The sequence below is a fragment of the Lissotriton helveticus genome, chromosome 10 (assembly GCF_964261635.1).
Source record: "Lissotriton helveticus chromosome 10, aLisHel1.1, whole genome shotgun sequence".
In the NCBI taxonomy this organism is placed as follows: Eukaryota; Metazoa; Chordata; class Amphibia; order Caudata; family Salamandridae; genus Lissotriton; species Lissotriton helveticus.
This window is the reverse complement of record NC_136071.1, coordinates 105,958,160-105,985,080: the sequence shown is the minus strand read 5'-3', so window position 1 is coordinate 105,985,080 and position 26,921 is coordinate 105,958,160. Positions and strand designations below refer to the sequence as shown.

The window sequence follows — 26,921 nt, the reverse complement described above, 5'->3', positions numbered from 1 at the left end:
ATTACTCTGCAGAGGAAGAGGAAGAACCGCCGTGAAATTGCTCAGCATAAAAATACCTGGGCAAAGCCACAAAGAGGGGTTGAAATTTCCTTCTGAGCCAAAATGTCTGATTCAAACGTGAGTGGTAGACCTAGCCGCAGTTGTTACAAAACATGCTGCAAGGTGTGTATATGTAGTATAGTGTAGTGAAGAAGTCCACGCTGATGATGATTTAAAGTTGTTTATTTATAATTAAGCAGTAATGTAGAGGTTACTTAAGTCACTTGTACCTTGAATTTTCGCGTAGTTTCTTCTAGTCCTCGTCGCCATAAATTTTGTAGTGAAGAAGTCCACGCTGATGATGATTTAAAGTTGTTTATTTATAATTAAGCAGTTAAGATGGTAATAAGGCCCCACCAGGAACATCTGACATGATGCTCAGCCCAATGCTAACTGTCATCTCCAGCCCCACAGAGTCCCAACATTCTACAATACATCATCGCTGGAACATTCCACAAGCTGGGGTAGAGAAGGAGATACTATGCAATACATTAATAGGATACCAGAATACTACATATAGTTATAGTAATATTAATTTGGATAGGATTAACAGTTTTCATTCCTTTTATGGTAAGCAAAAATACTAATATTGACCCTACCCAGACTACTGACACTGAAGAACTGACAACACGAAGTGTAGAAAGACGTGAAAAAGCACTCAGACAGACAAAACGAGACTTAGAAGCATCAGATGAGGAAGGACTACATTACCACGGAGTCAGAAACCAGACTCATTTAAATGTTTTCGCAAACCTGTTAGTGCATTATGTAGAAACTATGGAAATAGAAGATTGCTATGTCTGCATGAAGCTACCTACTTCTGTGGCTGAAGGCGTGACATATCATCATCTACCTCTGACATATGGAATCTCCTGTAGTATTTTAGCAAGCTTATTTTACAAAAGAGGACCGTTACAGTACTATTACTCTAACAATGACGTGATCTTTTCTGAACTTCCTATACGTGGAAATCTGAATCCTGTACATACTAGAAGTGACGTTACACGCTATATGGGAGAATACTTTCTGACTATAGGTACTATAGATTTAAATGAAGCACACAGAGACAACTTGACCTGTTCATTACATGAACAAGAAAAGATATTTTTGAACATGGCAGAGAAGAGAAGGGAGAGTTTCCAAAGAAAGGCAAATGACAAAAGGCAGAAAACACCTAAATGGGCTGAGAACATGGAAAGCACCTCAAATGGCGGGGCAGGGCCTGCTTTGTTGCTGGATTTCGAGAAGAAAGGGAAACTCTGTCTTCATCGCGAGAAGACTAGTTATTATAATAACATTTTCATTGGTTCCAGTCAATGTGAGCACAATTACAAGGTAATTGGAGGTTGGGGATTCAAAAATGGGTCAGAGCCTGTGTTTCCTGGAATTTATTATATATGTGGAGACAAGGCTTATTTCAAATTGCCGGATCACTGGTATGGAAGCTGCTATTTTGGCATTGTTTTCCCGAGAATATACCATGTGAATGAAATTGCTGGAAGCAGTGAAAACACTAATGGCTTAGTGCGTAGCAAAAGAGAAAGCGTAGGTGAAATAATGGGTAGTATTTTTAGTGCACTGATACCTGGAGTGGGAGTGGTTCTGAACACTCACAGAATTTGCAAATTGTCCACAATAGTGGATGTGTTGTCTACTGACACAGCTCATGGATTCCTGCTGGTCAATACTGAAATGGTTGCGATCAGATCAATGGTTTTGCAGAACAGACTTGCTCTTGACACCTTATTAGCAAAAGAGGGCGGAGTCTGCCGGATGCTGAAGGCGCAACATTGTTGCACTTACATTCCGGACAAAAGCTTACAGCTCAAAAGATATGTAAAGAACATTACTAATTTGGAAAAGGAACTCAAACCACTCGAGGTTGACAGTGCTTGGAAGAGACTGGTTGATGGTCTCTCCAATGTAGGACATTGGTTTGCTAGTTTAGGTAAAGGCTTACTACTTAAGGTACTGATGCCAATTGGAGTGATAGGTCTTATCCTATTTCTCATATTCGTCTGTTGCAAATGTCGCAAACACACAAAGAAATACCAAGTGAATGCGAGAGGAGTGAAACGGAGTGCGGATGAGCTTGAATTGGAAGAAATGAATAATCAGATTTATAAAAAGGTGAAAAATTCTCACCCTACCAAAAATGAGAAAGAGAAACTGAATCGCCTGTTGGAAGAGATAGAAATGTACAAGGTGTGAAAGAAAGTTGGCATCTGGTTCAATTTTTTTGTGATGATAGTAAATATCATCAAAGAGGGGATTGATAGAGCAAGATTTCGCATCGCGACTTGCTCGAGTCAAGAACCTCGAAAATCTATTATAATCTCGTAACTTCAATTGTTTGTTTTACTAATTTTATGTATTTTGAATGTGCATGGGTATCATAGAGATGCTTGCCTATGTGTTTTACTAATACGATTAATTCTTGTCCCTAAAATGGCCGCTGCTTGACTTTCCTCTTCTGCGCATGCGTCAGTCACACTCACGTGACTTTGCGTAGAGAGAGTTTTGGAGGGAAAGGGTGCGCATGCGTGATAGCCACAAGATGGCATTTCCCTGTATTAACGTGTTGTAGCTTGTGCTGTTGCTCTCGTGTCGTTATATATTGCACTAATATTTAAATTGCATAGTATATTTTTATGATGATAAACGTGAAGTAAGAAAATATGACATATAATGCCTTCGTTTATTTCCATGTACTAATTTGTTTTCGCTTACTTTTCATGTATCCTCGGCACTGAGGGGTGATGGGGCTAGGGAGTCCATCTTGGAGGGCACTACTGCGCCGAATCAGTCGATGGTGCGGTGGCATTGAAACCAAGCCAAAGAAGGTTGATGCCAGAGCCTGCATGGGAAGATGCACCTTCACCCAGCGAGAAAGCCTAACTTGTACCCTATTTGAATACATTGTATATCTTTCCATTGTATTCCCTGCGACTTCTCGTGGGAACCCAAAATCTTGCTAGGCGGCACCTTAGGATGCAAAGTAGGCCTTAGAATAGTCTGTTCTGATTGGTGTGTTAACCAAATCCTACCTTAGGACCAATCCAAATTGGGGATTCTGATACTTTGCAACATTTGGGGGGTGGTACCCTGTCCCAAAACAGTATATCTAGCCTAGGTTTAGCTAGAGAAATTGTCCGACTTGTCTGAATAGCTGACCTGTCACTGACCCACGGCACTCAATAGGTGACTTGATACAGAGGTGCTGCGGAGCTCTCTGTCCGAAATTTGACCATAGACTCTGAAGGTTTTACTGAACCTTAAGTGCTGGCGGAGCACTTTGCTGGGGAATTCGCTGACCCAATCGGGGTTCTGATCGATAGCTGCAGAGAGGGTGGAGCGCAGGCGTTGCTTCCGAACTGCGGGTGCTGGTCGTGTCCTGGTGGTCCTGTCCTGATCCGAATCTGAGTTTCCTGTCCTGTCCTGGGGTGTCCATTCTGCACCTGCTGTCCCACTGAGGGTTATCCTTCCTTGAGGGTTTTCCTGTCCTTAACTGACCCGTGGCCTGGGTTGGTTTTCACACTAGTCTAGGTAAATATCGCTCTGAGTTCTTAAAACTGCACCTTTCTATTTTTCTGTCTTTGCTTCATTAAAGACATACCCTTTGCATATGTTAATTTTCCATGTTTTTCTCTGCAAATCATTGCATCTCATTGAAGTCATTTACAGTTTGCATTTCATAGTATGTTCCTATTGTTCCCCTGCCTTTTAGTATGAATCTTTCCATACCATTTATGAATTAAATATGTTTACAAATTTCTCTTAAAAATACTGAATCGAAGTAATAACGTTAGAATTATAGCGTGTTGCAATTGTCTACCCTTCCATAGAAGTATAGGTTTCCCTAGTGTCTTTTCTCTCGAAATATGACCTAATGATAAAATTCTAAAACGTGCATAAAATTCCTAGCATTAGTACCCTCTCTCGAGTTTCATTTCCGTTATTTTCTGAATTCCCTCATTATAGGGTTAGATGGTTACCTGTATACTCTTCCTATATGGTTATGTGCTCTTCGTTATTCTGATTATAGATTGCCTCATTACTATAAACTGTATGATTGCAGAATCTGAAATTTAAGATAAACTTTTAAAACTTCTCAGTTGTCCGTGGTCATTTCATGAAATAAAGTATAAAAAGTTGGGTTTGTATTTTGCTGCCTTTCCTTTTACAGCTAGCTCCCTGACCCATCGTGGTCATAGGTACCCATAACGGTGGATGGTAAGTTGGGTACACTGGAAGTCATCGAAAGGGAATTCACAATTATTGGTAGTGGATTGCGTGGTCATCTGATCAATGTGTATGATAAAGTAAAGTATATGGGCCCGAAGCCAGAAGTGGCGAAATTATTGGTTGGGTGACCCGCGATCTCTAGCAACAATACCCTGGATTTTGATAAACAGAAATAGTGCACAAACAGGGGTACTTGCTCAGACCCTGTCCCTTCCTTGATATTGTATCCAGATGTTATTGGGAGTTTGCACAATTACAGCTTTGAGGCAAAGGCATAAAGAGCATGGGTGTGTGTACAGCCTGAATGTCCAGATATACATGTCCAGGGATAGAACCAGAGATCCAGTTTTCCCCAGTGGTGGCCAAAACAGACAGACACCTGGTGCACCAATTAAAATGGCTACAGTAATACTGGAGTCATAGCAATGAAGTAAATGATTAAAATAGTTTAGAGTACAGACATTACTAATTAAAGTCATGGAATATTTCACAACCATGCAAAGAAACTAGACAAGATGAAAGGTGAAGTACTAGTTTTGCCATATTTTAGGCTGGGGACGATACTCAGGTAGGAAAAGTGTCAAGACAGAAATTGGTGCAAAGAAGTAGAGGCCGATTTACTACGTTTTAGCGTCAGGGTTGTGACACTTTTATGGCACAGCCCGGGAGCAAAATCCTTTTTTGGCATTTACTAAGCCGTGCAAAGCCAATGTGTTACCTTGCTTTGGGAAGGCATTTCATGGGTGGAACATGGGAGTGGCCATGCATCTGCCGATGGATGTTGCATTTTGGTGAATTTCCAGATTTACTAAAGCTAATTAACCTGGGAATTCGTCAAAATGCTAACATTCCCCAGTGGGAAGTAATGAGGAGAAGTATATTCATTTATTATCATTACATCCTCTTTCTACATCTGCTATATTCTCCAGCGCATATAGAACGGGGAATATGCTTTGGGGGATTGTTGTTGTTCAGGAAGGTGTCCCTTTCTGTACAAAAATAAACCTGCCTATGACACAGGCACCCTTGCACCATGGTGTAAGGCTGCCTGCGTTGATGCTAGGCAGCCTCATGTGCACAGTGCAGGAAGAGAGCTGAAGAGCGTCATATCTTAGTAGTTATGATGTTTTTCAGCTCTCTGTTTCCCAAAAGCACTAGTCCTGAACTAGGACAGTGACTCCCCTTTGGCCCAACCTGTTGTCCCCTTTGGGTTTTTTAGTTCAATCTTTGAGTCCAACCTACTTCATCGTGATATGTAAACCATACAATCCCCTTTTAATTGATTTTGAATTGCACTAATTCACACGGGGAACATGGAATGCACTATTGGATGTGTTTATGATAAATTCATGAGAATAAAAATATGGATTAGCATTTGGGAACTCAGTTGACTTAATTGATTATAAATAGTTTACTCATCATGATGAATGAGTTTGGATTCTAGGATTAAACTAAGAAACCCATGGGGATAACAGGTGGTGCCAAAGGGAAGACACTATCTTAGTCCTGGATTAGTGCTATTGGGACACTATGAATTCATACCTAGGATCAGAAGCAGACACTCCATGACCACACCATCTATGTCTGAAACAGGATAATTGAAGTGACATCAATAGGAGTTTACTGATACTCACATTTAATCTTTTCAGCTCTCCCAAGTCATGCAACGCAGTGCATCAACACGCCTTGTGTTGCATGAATTCTAAGTAATCTGCCAGTACCTTTTTGAGATTAGCAGAAAATGAAAAGAGAGATCATATGATGAGCGTTCTTATAAGATGGATACAAGAGGCACTAAATACTAGCTTGGACCCTGCTCCATACTCAAATTGAGTACACCGTGTCAGAGATATTTAAGTCCTGAGACTGATAATATTACCCTTCCCAGCAACTAGTGAATGAAAAAACTCCTTGAAAGAGCAAAAACGAAGGTTGCTCATTCCATTTCATAAATATCAATGCACATTTCAGCCTACTACTCTGAGTAGAACCTTAACTAGAGAAAAGGACAGGACATCACAAAGTTGGGGAAACAAAGGACCATTACCTGTAAATGATGCTTGTGGAAATCGGACATAGGGTATCAAACCTGGACAATGGACGTAGAAGGACGTTTCCTCATGTGGTGCGCTTTCCAGTCTTTTTACTAAAGGACTTTTTCCACTGTTGTCATTTTGTAAGGCTGTCAGCATCTCAGAGTGGATGCCTGGTAAGACTCATTTATGGTATAGGTAATTCTTTCCTTTAACCCCTCCGACGCTCATGACGAACTCAGCTCGTCATGAGCCACGGTTCTCTTGTGCTCATGACGAGCTGAGCTCGTCATGACCGTTAGAACTCTCAGGTGCAGGGCTAATTCCCCTGCTGTGCCGGGCGTTCTAAGGAATGGGCGTGGTCATGACAAGCTCAGCTCGTCATGAGCACACGAGAAACGTGGCTCATGACGAGCTCAGCTCGTCATGAGCACCGGGGTGCTGTGCGCGCCCCCACTCCCCCCAGCACAGCGGGGGAATTGGCCCCGCAGCCAAGGGGTTAACACTATTCACACTGGTTGCTATCTGCGTGGAAGGTGTGATGAGAAGTGATGATGGGTTGGTGATTTTTTTGTTGCAGAGACAATTCTGCTGGTGTATGCAGATTGATTTTTGGTACCCTAGTGTACTAATATCTTGACTTGGTTTGTGGCTTAGAGGTAAGCTAGAGTGGATTAATCCGGAATATGCAGAGTCCTAAACTACAGTTTGGGGTTGTTGCTGCTTTCTTTCACCAGTTATTCTAGATAAAGTAGCAATCCAATCTGTTGGGTTGCTTCTGAACGTTTTTTTTTTTTAGTTATTTGGGGTAGTTACCCCTCCATTTGCATTTTTGAAGTATAATTTGGGTAAAGCAGCAACAGGGTTGACAACTGATTAACACTTTAACTGCTAAGGCTTCACCCCCCTCCCCCAAATGTTGAGCCCTTTTTGGCTATTTGGGGTAAGTTGCACTTAGGCCTACATAACTTCTTTACCCCATAATGTATCCACATCAATTTGGCAACCTATTATCTCCACATCATGTGGATTCTAAAGATGGCCTCAGAAAATAGTAAAAATAAAGCGACATTTTGAGTTTTTGGGGAAAATAGGATAAAAAGTGTTCCGTAAAAAAGTGTCTGGCTTCTTTCCTAAAAAAAGCATCAAATAAAGATTTGCTGTGCTAAAGTAACCATCTTCCCACGTTTCAGGATCTTACAGAACTGTATAGGAAAGCCATTTGTTACCACAGTTTTTGGCATTTTTCTAAGAGGTAGCTCATTTTTACTAATTTTGGTACTTTCATCCTCCTTCCAGTTAGTGGTGGAAACTGGTGTGAAACGCATGGATGATCCCGGAAAACTATGAATTTCTGAATTCAACAAGGGGTCATTTCTGTAGATCCCTCAAGATCCCTGCGAGGACTACTATTGACCCAGGCTTGATCCATTATTGTCTTGTCTAAATGCAGCCACACCAGTAGCTTTATTTACCAGGACAAGTCTTTTTTTTTATTGGGACAAGTGAGGGAATGCTAGCTAGTAGGAATTTTCTGGATCCCTGTGGATTGCGGAAGCTTACGTCAGAGAAATGCAAGAAAAATGTGTGACTTGAGGCAAAGTTGGAGGTTTTCTGCACATAGTGGAAAAGTTGTGGGTTCTTTCTGCTCACTTGGGGGGCAGATTGGGTATAATCGTCCCCAGCTGCCCTACAGAGGGAACAGAAAGATTATTGCTATCTTTTTGGGTGGGGGCATGGCCAGGGCAATAATGGGCAGCCCCCGCCCATATGTTTCCTTCTTTATCGGCCCCTGCTGTTTGGTGGCATTTCTGGTATGCAGATTGGAGCAAACCTCCAGTTTGCACCCGGGGGAGGGGGCAAAAATACTGTTGGCTCCTTCTTAGGGATGGGGCATGGCCAAGGCCATTGTGGCCAGCCACAGCCTCTTCCTTTTTCTATTTTTTGATTGGGCCTGTTGTCTACTGGGCTCTCTACATAGGAGCCAGATTGAAGATATTCACCCCATCTGCCGGTAAGGGGGCAGAAAGACTGAACATTTGCGGGTTTGGAGAGGAGCACAAGTCCCTGCCTAAGGGGCCACTCTCCCAAATCCCTGGTGTCTAGTGGGTGGATCCCTGCTTGGTGATCGCTCTCCTGTGGCAATCTCCAAGCAGGGATCCATGGGGCAGATATACCATTGGAAGAGGGCGAATCTTTGAATCTTCTCTTTCCAATGACACCTCTCCAACATAATCAGTGCTCTGGGCTGAGACATGCCCCAGATCACTGATGCAGTGAAAGTAAAACAAGCTTAGAGGTGATGACATCAACTAGACCTGTGCGCTGATTGTCATTACCAAAAAATAAAACCATAACTCAGGCTGCTTGAGAAGTTAAGTATTTTCTAATATCACCCATTTGTGCAGGAAGTGGGATCTGGTGAGAGTATTGCTCACAACATCAAATCCAAATCGAACAGAAAACTGAGTACTTAGCATTTCAATTATTTTCGTGCCTTTGGTTCTAGAAATTTGAAGAAGACCTATCAGAAACCACCAGACAGTGTTTGCATTTTTCCACTTTCCGAACTTGTGCCTGCCTCAAGGTGGTTTGGATTATTCTTGGGCATGACAAACGGCAGAGTGAGTTTAATCTATCACATTGCTGTAAGGTTCGCTACATCTACATTGTGTAGATTAGTGAATTGAGACTATTGAGACCCGGAGCAAGCCAAAGGGAGAAATACAAATCTAGATATGACTAGGGTCCCAAATTGAATAGGGTGTAAAAGGTGGATACTAATCGTGGGTGTATAAAGGAGGAGCAAAGTGCCCCAAGCTGAGGTTCCCCCATGTGTATGTCCCCTCTAAGGTTGCTGGATGCTTCCTAATATTAAGTCATAGTCAGAACAGCTATCTCCCATTCCCTGCAATGGAGACTTTTGGTCAGTTCATAATTCACCTTTTGACTGACTCTGAAGAGGCTCTGGACTCCTACTTGGAAGGAAAGGATCATACCAGAAGCAAGATACCTGGTCTGTCTCACCGGATGTATGACGTTACAAAGCATACACTTACATCGCGGTACATCACGGTACATTACATCGTGGTTTTTACAAAGCAAGTCGTTACAACGACTTGCGTTGGAGGGCGTTGCACTTAGGAGTGGTATCATTTACTATTCCAACTCCAGTCTACATACAGTAGGGAAGGTGTTGGATAGTAAATTATACTATTCCTTGCCCTAGAGCGCAATCCAGCCATCCATCCAGCGCAAGTCGTTTTAACGACTTGCGTTGTGAAAACCGCGATGTATTAGCATCGCGATGTAATCCCCGCGTTGTAAACGATGTTTCCCGTCTCACCAGAATGTGTAAAGAATCTAATTCATCTGAACCTAGAGTTACTTGCAGTGAATGCAGAGGGAGTACTGAAGCTGTTGGCGTAGAGCACGGAAGACACACAGGTCCACTCTAAAAATCTCCTGCTCCATGTGCCTTACTAGTTGCCTGCAGCAAAACAGGATGCATAATAATAAAAGTTTATAAAATGTAAATGATTATAATATTATTGACAAATTTAACCACTGGATAAGTTGCCCTGCACATGCTTATGGACGCAGATCTTAAGTAGGCATTTAATGCCAAGAAAATACGTTTTCACAATTGTCCTCCTTTATGTTTGAATCATCAATCAACCATTTTTCTTATACATACGTAAGATGGCTAAGCTCACCTCTGAGCAGGCGTATTCAGCAAAACTATACGTGCAGGGAGAGCCCCCACTGAGAAGCACCTCCAAAAGCTCTTGCTGTGTTAATCTGGAAAAAGAAAGCAGGTGAAAATCAGAAACTCATGGAGAAACATGTCTGTAAATAATAGATCAGTGTTTCCTTAAGATCTCATGAGTCTCAGATCACTCATTTATGCTCAATGTAGTTAAATTCTGTGGTGCTGTTGAAAAATACCAAACTGCAGACAAATACTAATAGAAAGTGTATGGATAACAGAAATCAAGGTTAAGCATGACCACACAAACATTATTTCCTAGAACAAATACTCTAAATACAAAGCCATCCACAAGCGTCCAGATAACAAAATATATATGCTGAGTTTAATGGTCCAATTAGATTTAGGGCAACTCCTGAGCATCTATTTTACAAACTATGGTTTCCATTGGTCACATCTTGCAAATATGCAAGGCGGGCTATTTCAAAGCCCCATCTAACTAAATTCACCAAGAGTCACTGTTAAGCTATACCTTGTTATCCACAAAAAATATTTCTTCAGCAAGGTCTGGTAGCTAGGGAACCATATATTTGGCCTGCTCCAGATTACTGCATAATTTGGTCACTATTAGACATATCAAAATTTTTTACACTCAGCATAAGTCATTTTACTAGGACTCATCTGTAGCCTTTGCAAAATGAGTCACTAATCTCAGCGGATCACTGATACAATATGGTGGTAAAAATATTGTTGACAAAAATATTGCTTTAAAAATATTGTAGGCCACAATATCGAGTTCCTATGCTTGTAATGGTAAGTACCAAAATATCGTAAAAAAATATTGTTGACACTAATATATCGTACAAAAATATACAAAAATATTGATTTTTTAAATATAAATAGAGTTTAAAGTAGTAAATGTTAAATTTAGTTTAATGTAAACGGAGAATAATCTCACGAATATTTAACACTATATAAATATATGCTTACATAAACACACAATATACACACACATATATATATGTGCTAGTGTTTATATAAATATATATAAATAAATACATCGCTCGCTGTGAGGGGGTGTGCAATATATATATATATATATATATATATCAAGCTCCAAGGGGTGACCAACTATCGAGTAGCACTCCGACACGGCACGCTTTTTTCCCCAGAAAAAGCCTTTAATGGTTTGCACAGATAAATTCACAGTCTCTGAATGCATGCGACCGCAGCCTGACGCGTTTCGTGATTCCACTTCCTCAGAGGCTACAGCGGTCGAGGGAACAGAACGGGCCACACCCTCTTATTTAAGCCAAATCACATGTTGATATTCAACTGCTCTGGATGAGTCAATGCGTGGGCATCTGGGTGATGTAGTCCGTATCTGCACTCCTTCAGTCCAAGTGCCGTGTCCCATTTTCAAAGCCCTTGCTGTATTTAGACTTCAGGGGAAAAAAGCGTGCCGTGTCGGAGTGCTACTCGATAGGTGGTCACCCCTTGGAGCTTGATATTTAAGCGGCCGTCCTGCCGCTGAGCAGCACCACCCCGTGGCGTGGGGGCCATGAAGTCTAAATACAGCAAGGGCTTTGAAAATGGGACACGGCACTTGGACTGAAGGAGTGCAGATACGGACTACATCACCCAGATGCCCACGCATTGACTCATCCAGAGCAGTTGAATATCAACATGTGATTTGGCTTAAATAGGAGGGTGTGGCCCGTTCTGTTCCCTCGACCGCTGTAGCCTCTGAGGAAGTGGAATCACGAAACGCGTCAGGCTGCGGTCGCATGCATTCAGAGACTGTGAATTTATCTGTGCAAACCATTAAAGGCTTTTTCTGGGGAAAAAAGCGTGCCGTGTCGGAGTGCTACTCGACAGTTGGTCACCCCTTGGAGCTTGATATATATATATATATATATATATATATATATATATATATATATATATATATATACATACATATATATATACGTATATATACAGAAGACTACGACTGATACTTCCAAATAGTTCCAGGAAAGACAAACACGGACCCATGAATTTAGTGTAGGGTTCTTTATTTCATCCAAACACCACGCACCAGTGCCATGACACGTTTCGGCCTTCAGGAGGCCTTGATCACATGACGTGAAAAGAAACCAGAAATGTAAAGTGACAGTGCAATGTCACGTGCAAATCAAGCAGATAGACATAGAAAAAATATCTCTTGTTTCTTCATCGGCATTACAGTACCAAACACTGATATACATTAGAACCGATGTGCAAATAGGCAAAAAGGTGGAACATAAGATGTTCAAATACACAAATATCATTAAACCTGATTAAAACAAATCAATTGTGATAAAATCTCATGTATTGCCACAAATATAAAACAATACGCGATTTCACACTTAGTAATACATAAAGGTGTGCAAATATGCCAAGTACTAGCGAATCATAAATATGTTCGATAAAATTTGAGGCAAAGCTCAACTGTGCTTAGTACATAAATCTCTCCTGTAGTTCTGCATCTGATCATTCCCATGCTGTATGTCTTGTGGGCTTATGTTTGACACAAATGACACCCTAGTGGGTCCACACCTGTTACGCTTATAGAGAAACATGTGCAGATATGCAAATAAAGCTTAGACAGAAAATGTGCAAATGCGCAAATAACACCAAATCTGACAGAACGCATTAGGTTCATATAAAGCCGCAAATTTTAAGGACGATACATAATTTTCGCAGATAGTAATCCTTTGTACAAATAGGCTTTTCAATGCTGCATGTGACTATACAAATACGCCAATTTTAGCGAATCATAAATATGTGCAATTGAACGTGCGACAGAATCCATCTGTACTAGATAGAGAGACACCATATTGTGTTACGGCTTAGCATTCCCATTGTATGTTACGCACATGCGTTTAGTGCCCCTAAATACCACCCTAGTGGGTCCAGATCATTCGTATTTCCATATAATATGGTTGTCCTATTAATACTGTAAAAAAAATGGTACTGGAAAGAATGGGAAACATCCTTTACAACGCAACCTTTACCACGCAGTGCTATTACAACGCAGGTTTTACAACGAAAACCATTACAAGGCATTGCGCTGGGGGGCGCTCTAGGATAGGGAATAGATTTAATTTACTATCCAACACCTTCCCTAATGTCCACGGGGACTGTAGTTGGAATAGTAAATTAAACTATTCACTATCCAGCACCCCAAATCGCTATGGGTTGTAATGGTATGCGTTGTAAAAAGTGCGTTGTAACAGCATCCGTGGTAAAAGCATGCGTTGTAACGTCATACATCCGGAAAGAATACATGAAAGAGCAGTGATGGCCTTACCAATACATTTCAAGTATTGTTAAATACATATTTTCCAATAAATAAGTAATTTCATTCCACATGGGAAGTTGCACCGAAGATAGATCCACTAATGCCTCTAACCTACGTGCAAATTCAATTGGAAAAATAGGTTTCTCTTTAAGCAAGTTTCATAAAAATACAAACTGCATTCAATATGTATTACTTCATAAATATCTAAAAACAAATTTACTGTTGGTATTACCATAACAATCTTAAAACGAGTTTAATAAATAAGATCCTAAAACCTTAATAAATATTTATTGCATCATAAATATTTAAAATCAAATTCAATTCATATTTTGTTAGGACATTTTGTAAACAGACAACTACCCTTCATCATGCCGTCAATAACAACACGTGAGGCCCAAGTGGGCCAGCTTCCTATTCTGCCTTTAAAAAAAGTGCTTGTGCCCAAGAAAGTGCTGCTAGTAAATATTAAAATACCTCAAGTTGCAGTGAGGATGTCAGGCATACAAGTTAATGTTAGTTGAAATGTGCTGAAGTTGGTAAAGTAAAGAAGAATTGGAGCGTCATATATATATATATATTCACTGAAAAAACCATAGGTTATAGACCATATATAGTTAGGAATTAGCATTTACAAAACCTTGAAAATTCACTGAGAAAACCATAGGTTATAGACCATATATCGTTAGGAATTAGCATTTAAAAAACCTTATTTTACCCACACAAAACCATTGAAATTCCATATATAGTTAGTTGCACTAACTATATATCGCGCACCCGCAATCCACTGCTGATGATGTCACATATTACATCATTCATGACATGGTCAGTGACATCACTGATGACATCACTGATGACATCTCAAATGACATCACTGATGACATCACTGATGACATCTCAAATGACATCACTGATGACATCATCTAGTGTCTGTGTGTTTTTGTAAAGTTTAAATATGTTTTACATATTGAAGAATGAGTGGATGTATGGAAGACTGAGTGTGTGTGTGGTTGGCTGGGAGGTGTGTGACTCTGTGCATATCAATGTGTACTTGTATCAGTGATTGTATAAGAGAGTAAGTATGTGTTAGTATATGTGTGAAAAGTATGGTGTTCTGTGTTTAACTGTATAGATGAGGAAATCGAAGTGTGATTGATTCTTCACAGGACTGACTAGGTGTATGAGTGCATATGATAGTGTTGTAATAATGAGTGACTGTATGTATGAGTGATTGTATGGGTGAATGAGTGAATGTGTGTGTAGACGTAGGAATCAGTGAGTGCGTATGTAGTAACTGGTATTGGTGTGTCATGATGTCATCAGTGATGTCATTTGAGATGTCATCAGTGATGTCATCAGTGATGTCATTTGAGATGTAATCAGTGATGTCATCAGTGATGTCACTGACCATGTCATGAATGATGTAATATGTGACATCATCAGCAGTGGATTGCGGGTGCGCGATATATAGTTAGTGCAACTAACTATATATGGAATTTCAATGGTTTTGTGTGGGTAAAATAAGGTTTTTTAAATGCTAATTCCTAACGATATATGGTCTATAACCTATGGTTTTTTCAGTGAATTTTCAAGGTTTTGTAAATGCTAATTCCTAACTATATATGGTCTATAACCTATGGTTTTTTCAGTGAATTTTCAAGGTTTTGTAAATGCTAATTCCTAACTATATATGGTCTATAACCTATGGTTTTTTCAGTGAATTTCAATGGTTTTTTAATAGCAAATATCATAAGCTGTCGAATGTCAAGTACGTGGTAAGTAAAAACATTTTCGTGTTTATGCACACTGATCTGCTTTGAATGCTGCCCCCCCCCTCATTTCTATTAGGAGTACTCTCTCTTTGCAGATAGTGAAAGGTAGTTAACGCAGGCCTTTGCCCCCGTTGTAATACGTCGTGCCTGCTTCTCTCTCCATTTGATTGATTGTTATCCAAGCATTTACTGTTTTAGAATTGGTTCTCTTTGGTTCATTCTCTATTTACAAACAAACACAGAGTCGCAATACTCTGTTTAGTCTTTGCAGATAACGAAAAATCGTGTAAAAAAACAAAAGGAATCGAGCAAAATCAGTAGGCCACTAATGGGATCTCTTTTTGACCTCGCTAAAATAGAAACATTAAGAACAACCCCTCATGACAAATACGAAACTAGTGAGATGAACTGAACTCCACACCATGATGGCTGCAATACAGCTCGGCTCCGCCACCCACCCCGCCCAAAATAACGATAAAGAGCGGCTGCCATGATTGCTCGCGGAATGGCCACGACGGAGCTACGAAATGGTGGTGCTCTCATGCTAACGCCAGCTTCAGTCTGAAACATCCAGAAACACTGTAGACTACCAATTCGATCAGTTCCGGTAGCGCCCCAATGTAACCCGGTAGAGAAGAACTAGCCCTCCCCTCTTTGACTGATGGTTCTTGTTGCCTGTCCCTTCTGTTGTCATTTAACAGAACTATTTAGCCTGCTGAAAGGGGTTGTGTTCCGACCGCTGGTTGGTGGAGACATTTTGACTATATTCTGGACCTGCGTTGTCGCGTAATGCGTCATATGACGCGCCGCGTTAGCGCATCCGGAAGTCATCCGGGGCGCGACGCGCAGCGCGTAACGTAAGCATAACAGGTCATGTGACTTGTTAATAAAACTTTTCATTGGTTCATTTTAATTTTCTTATTCTAATGATGAAAGGCTTGGTCATATGACCTAAAAATTACGCTTTTTATTACTTCCGAACATTATTTTTTCTTAAATATATGTTATAATGTTCCAGGCTAATGTACTTTCCCGGAAAATTTACAACTGTCCTGCAAGTAAAATATATTCTTTTTTCGAGAAAAAGGGCGTTTCTTCGTCCCATGACGGAGCCGTTGAGCAAAAGAGGGTCGACCTGCTGTCTTAGTCGCCGATACGCCTGAATATGAGATTCTTATCGATCACTTTATGTTGCAGGAGTAGAAAACACAACAGCCCTTGACCATTTATCTTTACTGCGTTCCTGCGTATTATACCTTTTACCCTTCATGTGATTGGTCTGCTTTATTTCACTTGCCTTTTAATGATTCTAAAACAGTGACTATTATTAAAAACTTTACCAATGTATATACTACTACCATGTTTTCTTTTAAAAACCTTTATTGTGAAAATTTCATTATACAAATACGAGCCTATAACCACGTGGGCCGGCCACGGAGCAAACTGTAATCGTATATGATGAGTAGACATTTACACTGTAGAGGAACGTAACGGGCGGGCCATTAGGTTGCAAGAACTAAGGTGTCTAACAGTTGCGGAATCGGTGGACGTACATTTTATAATTAAAATACGACAGGGCCAGTTACAATAAAATTATCTAGATATACATTTGCGGGCAAGTACCATGCGTGACGTTAATTCGAACTTTCAATAGTACAGTAATCAATAACACATCAGAACTTAATATCAATAGGGATGTCGAAATACTCAATCAATTCTCGTCCCCGCCCGCCATGTGCTTCAAAACTGCATACGTATCTCGTGATTTCAAGGTTCTGCAACCAGTACACAACAAGGAGTTACGAGTCCCATTTATTCCGGCGCCATTTTGGGCGAGGACGGGCAGGTCCAGGATATAGTCAAAATGTCTCTACCAACCATCGACTATGATGATGTTCATATGCTGTATTTATAGAGTAACACTCATCTGTCCACATGAAATTAATTTGCCACAATCTAAACATGTCATTTTAATCTTTGCAAAGTTCTTCTAAATATTTGGGACCGTTTCCCTTGCCTCTGATGCTGTCAGTGCCACTTCTTTGATGAATGTACTGGCAGGTCGGGGGTTCTCCTCCAAATCTCTCTTTTATGCAGCACTATAATTAATTGGTGCCACCTCTCCATATGACGATGCATGGTATAGTTACCATAACTATATTTTTTTTCGGTTCCTCTGGAGAGTACATCGTGGCAGATGAAGCGTATAACGTACCGGGCATTTACCTTTTTTTGCATGTAGAGGAAAGGAAAAAAAAATCGAGCGTCCCAGTTCTAAGGTGTCCCAGGGCCATTTTAGTGGACCAGGCCCAAATCCAAAGAACAGGCCGCCATTTTGAGAGTCCTGTTGCAGCCGCCTGTCGCTGTAGCATCAAGAGCGGCCAAAACTCAGCTGAATGGCAACTGAAACGGTAAAGGGGCGCCCCACTACAGCAGACGAGCCTCCACCTAGGAAGGCCCGTTCACGCCGCCTCCCCCCCCCCCTTCGGGCACCCCACGCCGTTATTCGGAGCAGTATTGTAGGATGGCCACACCAGTGCAGCAACTTGCTAGACACCACCTCGGTGGTAACCGAATCTCAGCGCCTTGTGGTGTCTTCTATTCAGAAAACATTGTTGTGCTGCCTTCGACCTATTCGCCGCAAGTGCGCACGCAACTCAGCTGCATAGCTTGCTAGACACCACCTCGGTGCTAACCGAATCTCAGCGCCTTGTGGTGTCTTCTATTCCAAAAATATTGTTGCGCTGCCTTTGGCCCCATTCGCACATCGGTCCGCTACTGCCGCCATCTCACAGGCCAACGGGGCGCCCCACGCCGACTTTCAGCATTGTAGGATGGCCACACCAGTGCACCTTACTAGACACCACCTCGGTGCCATCCGGATCTTGGCATCTCAGCGCCTTGTGGTGTCTTCTATTCAGAAAATATTGTTGCGCTGCCTTTGGCCCCATTCGCACATCGGTCCGCTACTGACGCCATCTCACAGGCTAATGGGGCGCCCCACGCCGAGTTTCAGCATTGTAGGATGGCCACACCAGTACAGCAACTTGCTAGACATCACCTCGGTGCCATCCGGATCTTGGCATCTCAGCGCCTTGTGGTGTCTTCTAGTCAGAAAATATTGTTGCGCTGCCTTTGGCCCCATTCGCACATCGGTCCGCTACTGACACCATCTCACAGGCCAACAGGGCGCCCCACGCCGACTTTTACCATTGTAGGATGGCCACACCAGTGCCACAACTTGCTAGACACCACCTCGGTGCCATCCGGATGTTGGCATCTCAGCGCCTTGTGGTGTCTTCTATTCCGAAAATATTGTTGCGCTGCCTTTGGCCCCATTCGCACATCGGTCCGCTACTGACGCCATCTCACAGGCCAACGGGGCGCCCCACGCCGACTTTCAACATTGTAGGATGGCCACACCAGTGCGGCAACTTACTAGACACCACCTCGGTGCCATCCGGATCTTGGCATCTCAGCGCCTTGTGGTGTCTTCTAGTCAGAAAATATTGTTGCGCTGCCTTTGGCCCCATTCGCACATCGGTCCGCTACTGACGCCATCTCACAGGCCAACGGGGCGCCCCACGCCGACTTTCAACATTGTAGGATGGCCACACCAGTGCGGCAACTTACTAGACACCACCTCGGTGCCATCCGGATCTTGGCGCGTTGTGCTGCCTTCGGCCTATTCGCACATCGGTCCGCTACTGACGCGAACTCACAGGCCAACGGGGCGCCCCACGCCGACTTTCAGCATTGTAGGATGGCCACACCAGTGCTGCAACTTGCTGGACACCACCTCGGTGCCATCCGGATCTTGGCGCGTTGTGTTGCCTTCAGCCTATTCGCACATCGGTCCGCTACTGACGCCGCCTCACGTGCCAACGTATTTTCTCCGCATTTTATACCCTATGCCGCATAACAGGTCATGTGACTTGTTTATAAAACTTTTCATTGGTTCATTTTACTTTTGGTTTCCTAATGATGGAAGGCTTGATCATATGACCTAAAAATAACACTTTTCATTGGATGAAAACTTTTTTTTTTCCCAAACGATGAAAGCCCCACCTTGTTTCTGGATGTTTCAGACTGAAGCTGGCGTCAGCATGAAAGCACCACCATCTCGTGGCTCCGTCGTGGTCATTCCGCGAGCAATCATGGCAGCCGCTCCCCACCAGAAGCCTGCAGGAGTCGGGGGCCCCCAAAACTTTTGTTGAATCCTCAAGGCGGAGGGGACGCTTTCGAGAATGGGGTCCAAGACCTAGCAGACAGTCGTCCGATTTCCAAGGTGTCCCAGGGCCATTTCAGTGGACCAGGCCCAAAAAGAAAAGAGCCTGCCGCCATTTTGAGAGTCCTGTGGCAGCCGCCTATCGCTGCACCGCAAGAGTGGGCGCAACTCAGCTGAATTGCGGCTTTTGACACAGTGGACCAAAAGCGGACGGAATGGCAACTGAAACGGTAAAGGGGCGCCCCACTACAACAGACGAGACTCCACCTGGAGAGGCCCATTCACGCCGCCTCCCCCCCCCCCCGGGGCGCCCCACGCCGTTATTCGGAGCAGCATTGTAGGATACCAAAACCAGTGCGGCAACTTACTGGACATCACCTTGGTGCCATCGTTCTGCTGCCTTGGAACTATTCGCACAACAGTTTGCTACTGATGACCCACCCCCCGCGACGCCCCACGCCGGATGCCGAAATCAGTGCGGCACCCAGGCAACATCACCTGGGTGCCGTCCAGAAATCTGGACGTTGTGCTGCGTTGGGACTATTCGCACAGCCGACCGCTACTTCGTTGTTTTTCCCTAAAAATGTTTATATGTTTTTACTGTTTTTGTTTTGTTGCATATATTTATAAGTTAATAAAGTTTTATAATCTTACTACTTTATTGGAGTGCTATATATTTTTAATGTGACACATAATTGTAAAAACTTTGATGTACAAAGAGTCATCCCTGGAATCTTCCGCTTCAGGCTCGGTCCCCTCCCCAATCACAATACAGGATGGTTTTCAGATAGTAGGAACGCGTGTGCTGTGACGGATCTCATCGAGTGTGGGCCTTGATCTACTATAACTCCTTTGAAGAGGGGTGATTCTTTACAGCTGGGGCCATAAACTACATCTGCAGGGCTAGCTGATAGCCTAGGACCGGCCTGGACAATCGGACACAGAGGAAAAGGAGTGTCAGAGGGTGCGGTAGTGAATAGGGCGAAAGGGAGGTGTCGGGCGGGCACAGGGTGTGATTCTCAGGGAAGAGCAGCGCAGATGGGGGGAGGTTTATTACCCATGCATAAGACAGAGAGCGGGGGTGACCAGTGCCTGGGGGAGATGCTTGCGAGGGTGGGGAGCCATGCTAAGGATCGACAGCGTGCAGAGAGTGGGTCTGGTCAAGTCATCTAAAATGGCTGCCGTGCACGACAAAAGTGTGGCATTTGAAAAAAGGCAAGATGGCGCAGACAATGTTTTTCAACACTTCCTGATTTCCTTCGAATCGAACGTTAACAGACGTTGGGGCATATTACCAAAGTTAAGCGATATTTATCCCTAACGATGCTTAGCAACGAATTTTTTACCGCTAAGCATCGTCAGAAATTATCGCAGATAAACCTTGCTATTATCAAGGTTTATCGCAAATGCCATAAAAAAACTACCGCAATGCATTAATATCGCTGAAAACTCAGCGATATTCATGCATTACCGAGCTAATGCTCTTAGCCATGTTATCCACCTCCCATTGGATAACATGGCTAAGAACTGCTCAGGGCAGGTGGTAGCTTTTGGAGATAGCGATGTTAGCGACTGTTTCAAGTCGCTAACATCTTGGCATGCCCACTTTGCATGTCATTAGTGATAAATATCACTGACATGCAAAGTGGGGCCCAAGATGGTCGCTATCTCCTACTAGCGGTCGCTAACTGGTGTTAGCAACAGCTAGGTAATACAGAGATAATTTTATCTCCGCGAAGCGGAGCGCTGTTACAGATATATATCTTTTTTTGAACGTTCATTTCTCAAAATCCACTGAAGCACATATATTGAGACCTAGCAAAGGCACATCGAGCTACCAGTCCCTACAATTTTGCCAAGTTTTGTGCAAATCCATTCAGCCGTTCGATTATTATTATTATTATTTTTTTTGCCCCGCGGTGCCCTTTTAAAACCTCCACATCAAACCTAGGGGGTCAGGGAGGATCTACTATGCCCCCTTATGGTCATTTGCCCCTTCGCTTTGGCCTCCTCTTGTCTCTCGATCCTACCGAGAGACAAGATGGCGGCCGCTACGGACTGTTTGGAATGTTTACAGACGCCGGAGAACCAATCAGCTTCGCAAAGCTCCGTTACGCGAAAAGTACGCGAAGCGGAGCGCTGTTACAGATATATATCTTTTTTTGAACGTTAATTTCTCAAAATCCACTGGAGCACATATATTGAGACCTAGCAAAGGCACATCGGGCTACCAGTCCCTACAATTTTGCCAAGTTTCGTGCAAATCCATTCAGCCGTTCGATTATTATTATTATTTTTTTTTTTTGCCCCGCGGGGCCCTTTTAAAACCTCCACATCAAACCTAGAGGGTCAGGGAGGATCTACTATGCCCCCTTATGGTCATTTGCCCCTTCGCTTTGGCCTCCTCTTGTCTCTCGATCCTACCGAGAGACAAGATGGTGGCCGCTACGGACTGTTTGGAATGTTTACAGACGCCGGAGAACCAATCAGCTTCGCTTCACAAAGCTCCGTAACGCGTAAAGTCCGCGAACCGGAGCGCTGCCTGGTCCGCTGTTACAGATATATATCTTTTTTTGAACGTTAATTTCTCAAAATCCACTGGAGCACATATATTGAGACCTAGCAAAGGCACATCGGGCTACCAGTCCCTACAATTTTGCCAAGTTTCGTGCAAATCCATTCAGCCGTTCGGGCTAAAAGTGAGGCCAACCGCCCTATGGAAAACTCAATGTTAAAAACACGTTTTGGGACCCCCCTTTTTTCTCGGCCCCCCCTTGACGAACCCCCCCCAAATTTTCAGGGGCTGCTCAGAAACAAAATGTTCCATTTTCCTGAAAATTTCAGCCAATTCCGTCCACAAACGCCAAAGTTATTAGACATAGAATTTTCAAAAATCCCATAGAGAAAAAATCCTAACTATATATACCTACTGGCGACCGCCAGTAGGTAATATATATATATATATATATGTATATATATATATATATATATATATATATATTATATATATATATATATTATATATATATATATATATATATATATATATATATATATATATATATATGTATGTATATATATATATATATATATATATATATATATATATATATATATATATATATATATAACCGCTCCAAAGTGCACCTGTAACCCGGCACTCCCAGGCGGGTGCCCGAACGTGCCGGTGCTTGCCGCGAAATAGATTAACGCTACCAATTCCGTCAGTTTACAACAGAAATTCGGGCACACAGGAGGCATCCATCAACGTTATTTTACTCAGCAGATGGTATGGAAAACAAACGCGTTTCGGATAAAATCCTTTGTCAGTGTTACACCATTTGTCAATAAAGCACCATTTTTAAACCTACCCGCATCACCAGGATAACAACAGTGACGACGGGTTCACTCAGCAGAATGGTGTAGAAAGCGTCCGCCATCTTAGCATGGTGAGTGTAGTAATACATAAAAATGTGAACTGTTTTAGATTCAAAGGTTAGGTGTAATCAAGCAACATGATTTTGCTCTTAAAACCACTTGTGGGGGAGATTAATTGATAATATCTGGGTGGAGATATCTCTCCCAGTTATACTCATAGTAATTCTACAAACATCTGACCCCTAATATGTGGACCAGTGCCGATACACAGCGAGATCTTTTGTGAGGCCCGGGAGGTTTACCAATAATGATGGTTTTAAGAACAAAATCATGTTGCTTGATTACACCTAACCTTTGAATCTAAAACATGCAATCATGCAACATTTATGCCAGGCATGAGCAAGTGGCTGGGAATGACTCCTGGACACGCCCTAAACAATGGGCTAAAAGTTCCCGTTGGACATTTTCAAGATAGTTTGAAAAACTCAGTTTTTGAGCAGTTTCCTGATCTGTAGGGAATTGGATTCAAGTGTAGGAGAGGCCTGAGTATCTAACACACAATCTGTTATCTTACGGAAGATGCAATCTTTTGTATCAATTTCAGTTCATAGTTCTAATACTATTATCAGTTCAGCTGCTGCTTCCTGTATGTGAATGTATACTCTGGGCAACAGATCGATAGGAAGAGTAAATATGCATTTTTCATTCTGTTTGTTAATAAAAACTAATTTTATTTAAGAAATTGAAGTAGACCTTCTTTCTGCCTCTAGCAATATCAGTGGCAGATTAGCTTTTGTAAAATGCCCATGTCTCTCCCGTACACTCAGCATAGACTTTTTTCTACTATAAATATATAATGGCAGCATTGTAATATGATATAACTCAAACCCTTGGCGAGATCAGAACTACATTGGTCAATTACCACAACACCAACATTAGCTCTGTGACAAGTCCCAGCTGTTATTCAAGTCTCTGTATGTAGCCTCATAACACACCATTTCATTTGGGACTACTTCATACTATCTAGAGGATAAGCATATATTACATACTTTTAGGTACATCAACATGTCCCATCAAAAGCATAGTCAAAGTCCACACTTACCGTGTTATGTTTGCACACATGGAGGTTTCTGTCAGTGACAAAGAAGTACACGGTTACAAAACAGTTCAAAATTGTTCTTCACCACTTATTTCATATTCTTTTGTAGTTATCATAATTATTTTCTAGAGTACTAAACACCTCACCTCTCTAGTGAATGTTGTATGTTAGAATGAGTGTGTATTGAGTTACTCAAACACCACAGATACAGTTTAATCTGAAAGAGACACGTTAGTGATAGATTCCTTCAATTTAATTTATTATATATTTATTTCGACCGCATCATGAAAGACAATAAATAAGTAAGATCACCAAAATAGTACAGACATAAACTCCAGTATTTGACAAACGACTGTACATAACAGAATGATGAACCATTATAAAAACAAGCTAGTTTATATTTCGGTTAAATGAGCTATACAAACTTTTTTACTTTCTTTTTTTTTAAAAATTGATAGAGGTTATTAACATTTCATCTAGAATTCTAGGCCTGTGTGTCCTAGTACTGGCTAAAAGATGTAATACATAACCATGTGGTAGATGCTAAGTAGAAGACTGTGCTTAAAACAGTCACTGTTGCAGTCTACTTGCTTTCAATCTTATGTCGAATTCACCACACCCATCCTAAAAACTTCGCTAGGGCGATCACAATTGCCTCCTGAGTGCTAGTCTTCAATATTCGCAGTGCAGTAGCACTCGACATGGTGCCCATGTTCATACATATTGGTTTGAGCCATTTGCTCTGTGGAGAACTATATGCTGGACAAACAAACAGAATGTGGGATATTGTTTTGTCCACAATCTGACAAAATGTGCATTTACTGTCTTGGGAATGGTGCCAGGTTTTGGTGAAAACTTTAATTAATAGTGTACCTTTCCGGAACTGAAATAAACGTTTCCTGTCAATAGGCTTTGTTAGGAAGTCCCAAAGTCTTCATACAAAGGTTTTCACTTGTGTTCCAAGAAGATACTGGTCAGAGATGATGATTTGGGGGAACACAGTTTGCCAGCTCTAATAAAATCCCAGTATGCGTCTTTTTAAGCTTTTTGGGGGGGAAACATGTTATTCACCGGATCTTCACATGCCCATATTCATCAGGGAGCTTTTCACCCGCTGCAACCAGCTGATCTTGTGAGAGGAGTCGGCATCTCTGATGTCTTTAAGTGCTATGGTGTAGTGGCCTAGCTCCAGGGTGGACCAGAGTCTTCTCTACTAGGCAAGTGGTCTAAATCTAGCAACCTCTGCCAGGGAGTTACCTCCCAGATCGAGCTATAAGGGTGTGAGTGGAGTGCTTTTTGGGGGAGGTCGATTAGACCTCTCACAAATCTATTTTGGGCCTGGGCTAATGGGTACAGATTTTCAAATCCCCAAAGTTCCGCACCATAGAGAGTGGAAGCCATGACCTTGGTGTTATATATCTTAAGTGCAGGACCTACAGGCTTGGTCTGTGAGAGCCTGTGTTCTTTCAAATTGCTCCTGCAAGTTGGGAGTGCATAAGTGTCAAGATTTCTATCTGGGGTTTCCAGTCTAATTTACGGCCTATAGTACTGCCTAGGAAAGTAAATATATCAGTTTGTTCCTATGGCTCCTTGTTCATAACAACCCTTGCCTTGATAGATTCCTTACCTTAGAATACCCCCAGGCGTCAGACTGGATCCGGAAAGTTTTTTGGCAGCAATACCCCTGGGCGTTGGTAGGTGGCGTCGTGTGGCTCCACGTCCGTTGCTGGCGTCGTAAGCACTGAGATAAAGTCACGGAGACTACTTAGGCGCCACCCATGCGCGCTGACGTCAGTTCTTTCTTTTTCCGTGACAGTAAGCGCAGATCCGGTTAGAGCACGTACCCTAGTTACTTTTTGACTACCTTTTTTGAGACTTTTGTCTCTACTTCTTTGAGTCTTGACTCCTGGTGCCGTGTAGGGATGCCTGGGTTTAAATCCTGCGGGCCTGCTGCTGTACGATGTCGGTTTGTCTCTACTGTCTGGAGCGCGACCATGACTCGGGGTCATGTTCCGACTGTCTGGCCATGGCTCCGAAGGCTTTTCGGGAGCGGTCCTGAAAGCTTGAGGGACCGGCCACAGAGCCGTCATCATCGCCCCTCAGGGTCAAAGTCTTCACCCTCGGAATCGGGTAAGAGACGTCACAAGAAAAAGTCGAAGAAGCGTGTACGCTCTCCGACCTCCCACCGTCAGTCTCCGGTCCCCCGTCAGTCTCCGGACACGTACGAAGGGGCCAGGGGTCCTTCCCCCATGGCTCCGTTGGAGCCTGAGAGTCCCGCGGCCTACCCACCTTATCTGGGTCCGTCTGCGACTCCGGCCCAGGTACAAGAGTTTCTTGCCGCCATGGACCGCCTTTTCAGGCCTAGGGCTCCCACTGGCATGCCTTCGGGCCCCGCGGTCACTATTGAGGGAACTTGCCGCCAGCTCTGCCGCCGGTGCTTGCTGCCAGCTCTGCCGCCAATGCTGCCGGCAGTACCGGCCCCAGCGCCGCAAGGTCCTCTGCCGGTGGCTCCGGTGCTGCAGGGTACTCCGCCGGTGGCTCCGGCCCTGCGGCCCCCTGCGGCCCCTTTCCTGGTGCCGGAATGGATTGCGTTCGTCCCACCTCCACCCTTGCCCGAATTTCCGGGCAATTTTGCTCTGGCTTGGGACCCTAACTGGGACATGGAGCCGGATCGGCGCTGTTCCTGGCGCCGTTGGAGCATTTGTTTTCCCGTTCCTCTCCGACCGCAGCAGCCTGTGCCTCGGGCCATGGAGAAGGGGGATGGCTGGGAGGGATCGGAGGACCTTCTTGCACAGCAGTGCGAGTCCGAACATGAGTGGGCGGAGGACTCGGAGGATGCAGGTGGCCTTGACCTCTACTCTGAGCCTGGTTTTGTGTCTCCTCCTGCTGTCATGGAGGAAGGCGCCACATATACTGTGGTGCTCCGTAGAGCAGCTGAGGCTCTTGACCTCGATCTGCCTACTGCTACTCTCAAGACGGACCTCCTTACTGAAGTGCTTCAGCCGGCGGCAAATTCTATGGAACCTCTGCTTCCATTCAATGAGGCCTTGACGGATGTTTTGATGGGCAAATGGTCTAGACCAGCCACAGGGTCCC

The 26,921-nt window shown here is 43.1% G+C and overlaps 1 protein-coding gene across 1 annotated transcript in view; it reads right to left on the bottom strand.

Annotated features, from left to right (window-relative positions):
• LOC144785986 (uncharacterized) overlaps nt 1-26,921 on the bottom strand; it is a 252,354-nt gene that overhangs the window by 130,965 nt on the left and 94,468 nt on the right. Inside the window, exons 5-6 of the mRNA XM_078664891.1 lie at nt 23,829-23,856; nt 10,034-10,118 (exon numbers count right to left, since the gene is read on the bottom strand). Of these exons, the coding sequence (XP_078521017.1) occupies nt 10,034-10,118; nt 23,829-23,856 (113 nt within the window). The remainder of the gene's footprint in view (nt 1-10,033; nt 10,119-23,828; nt 23,857-26,921) is intronic.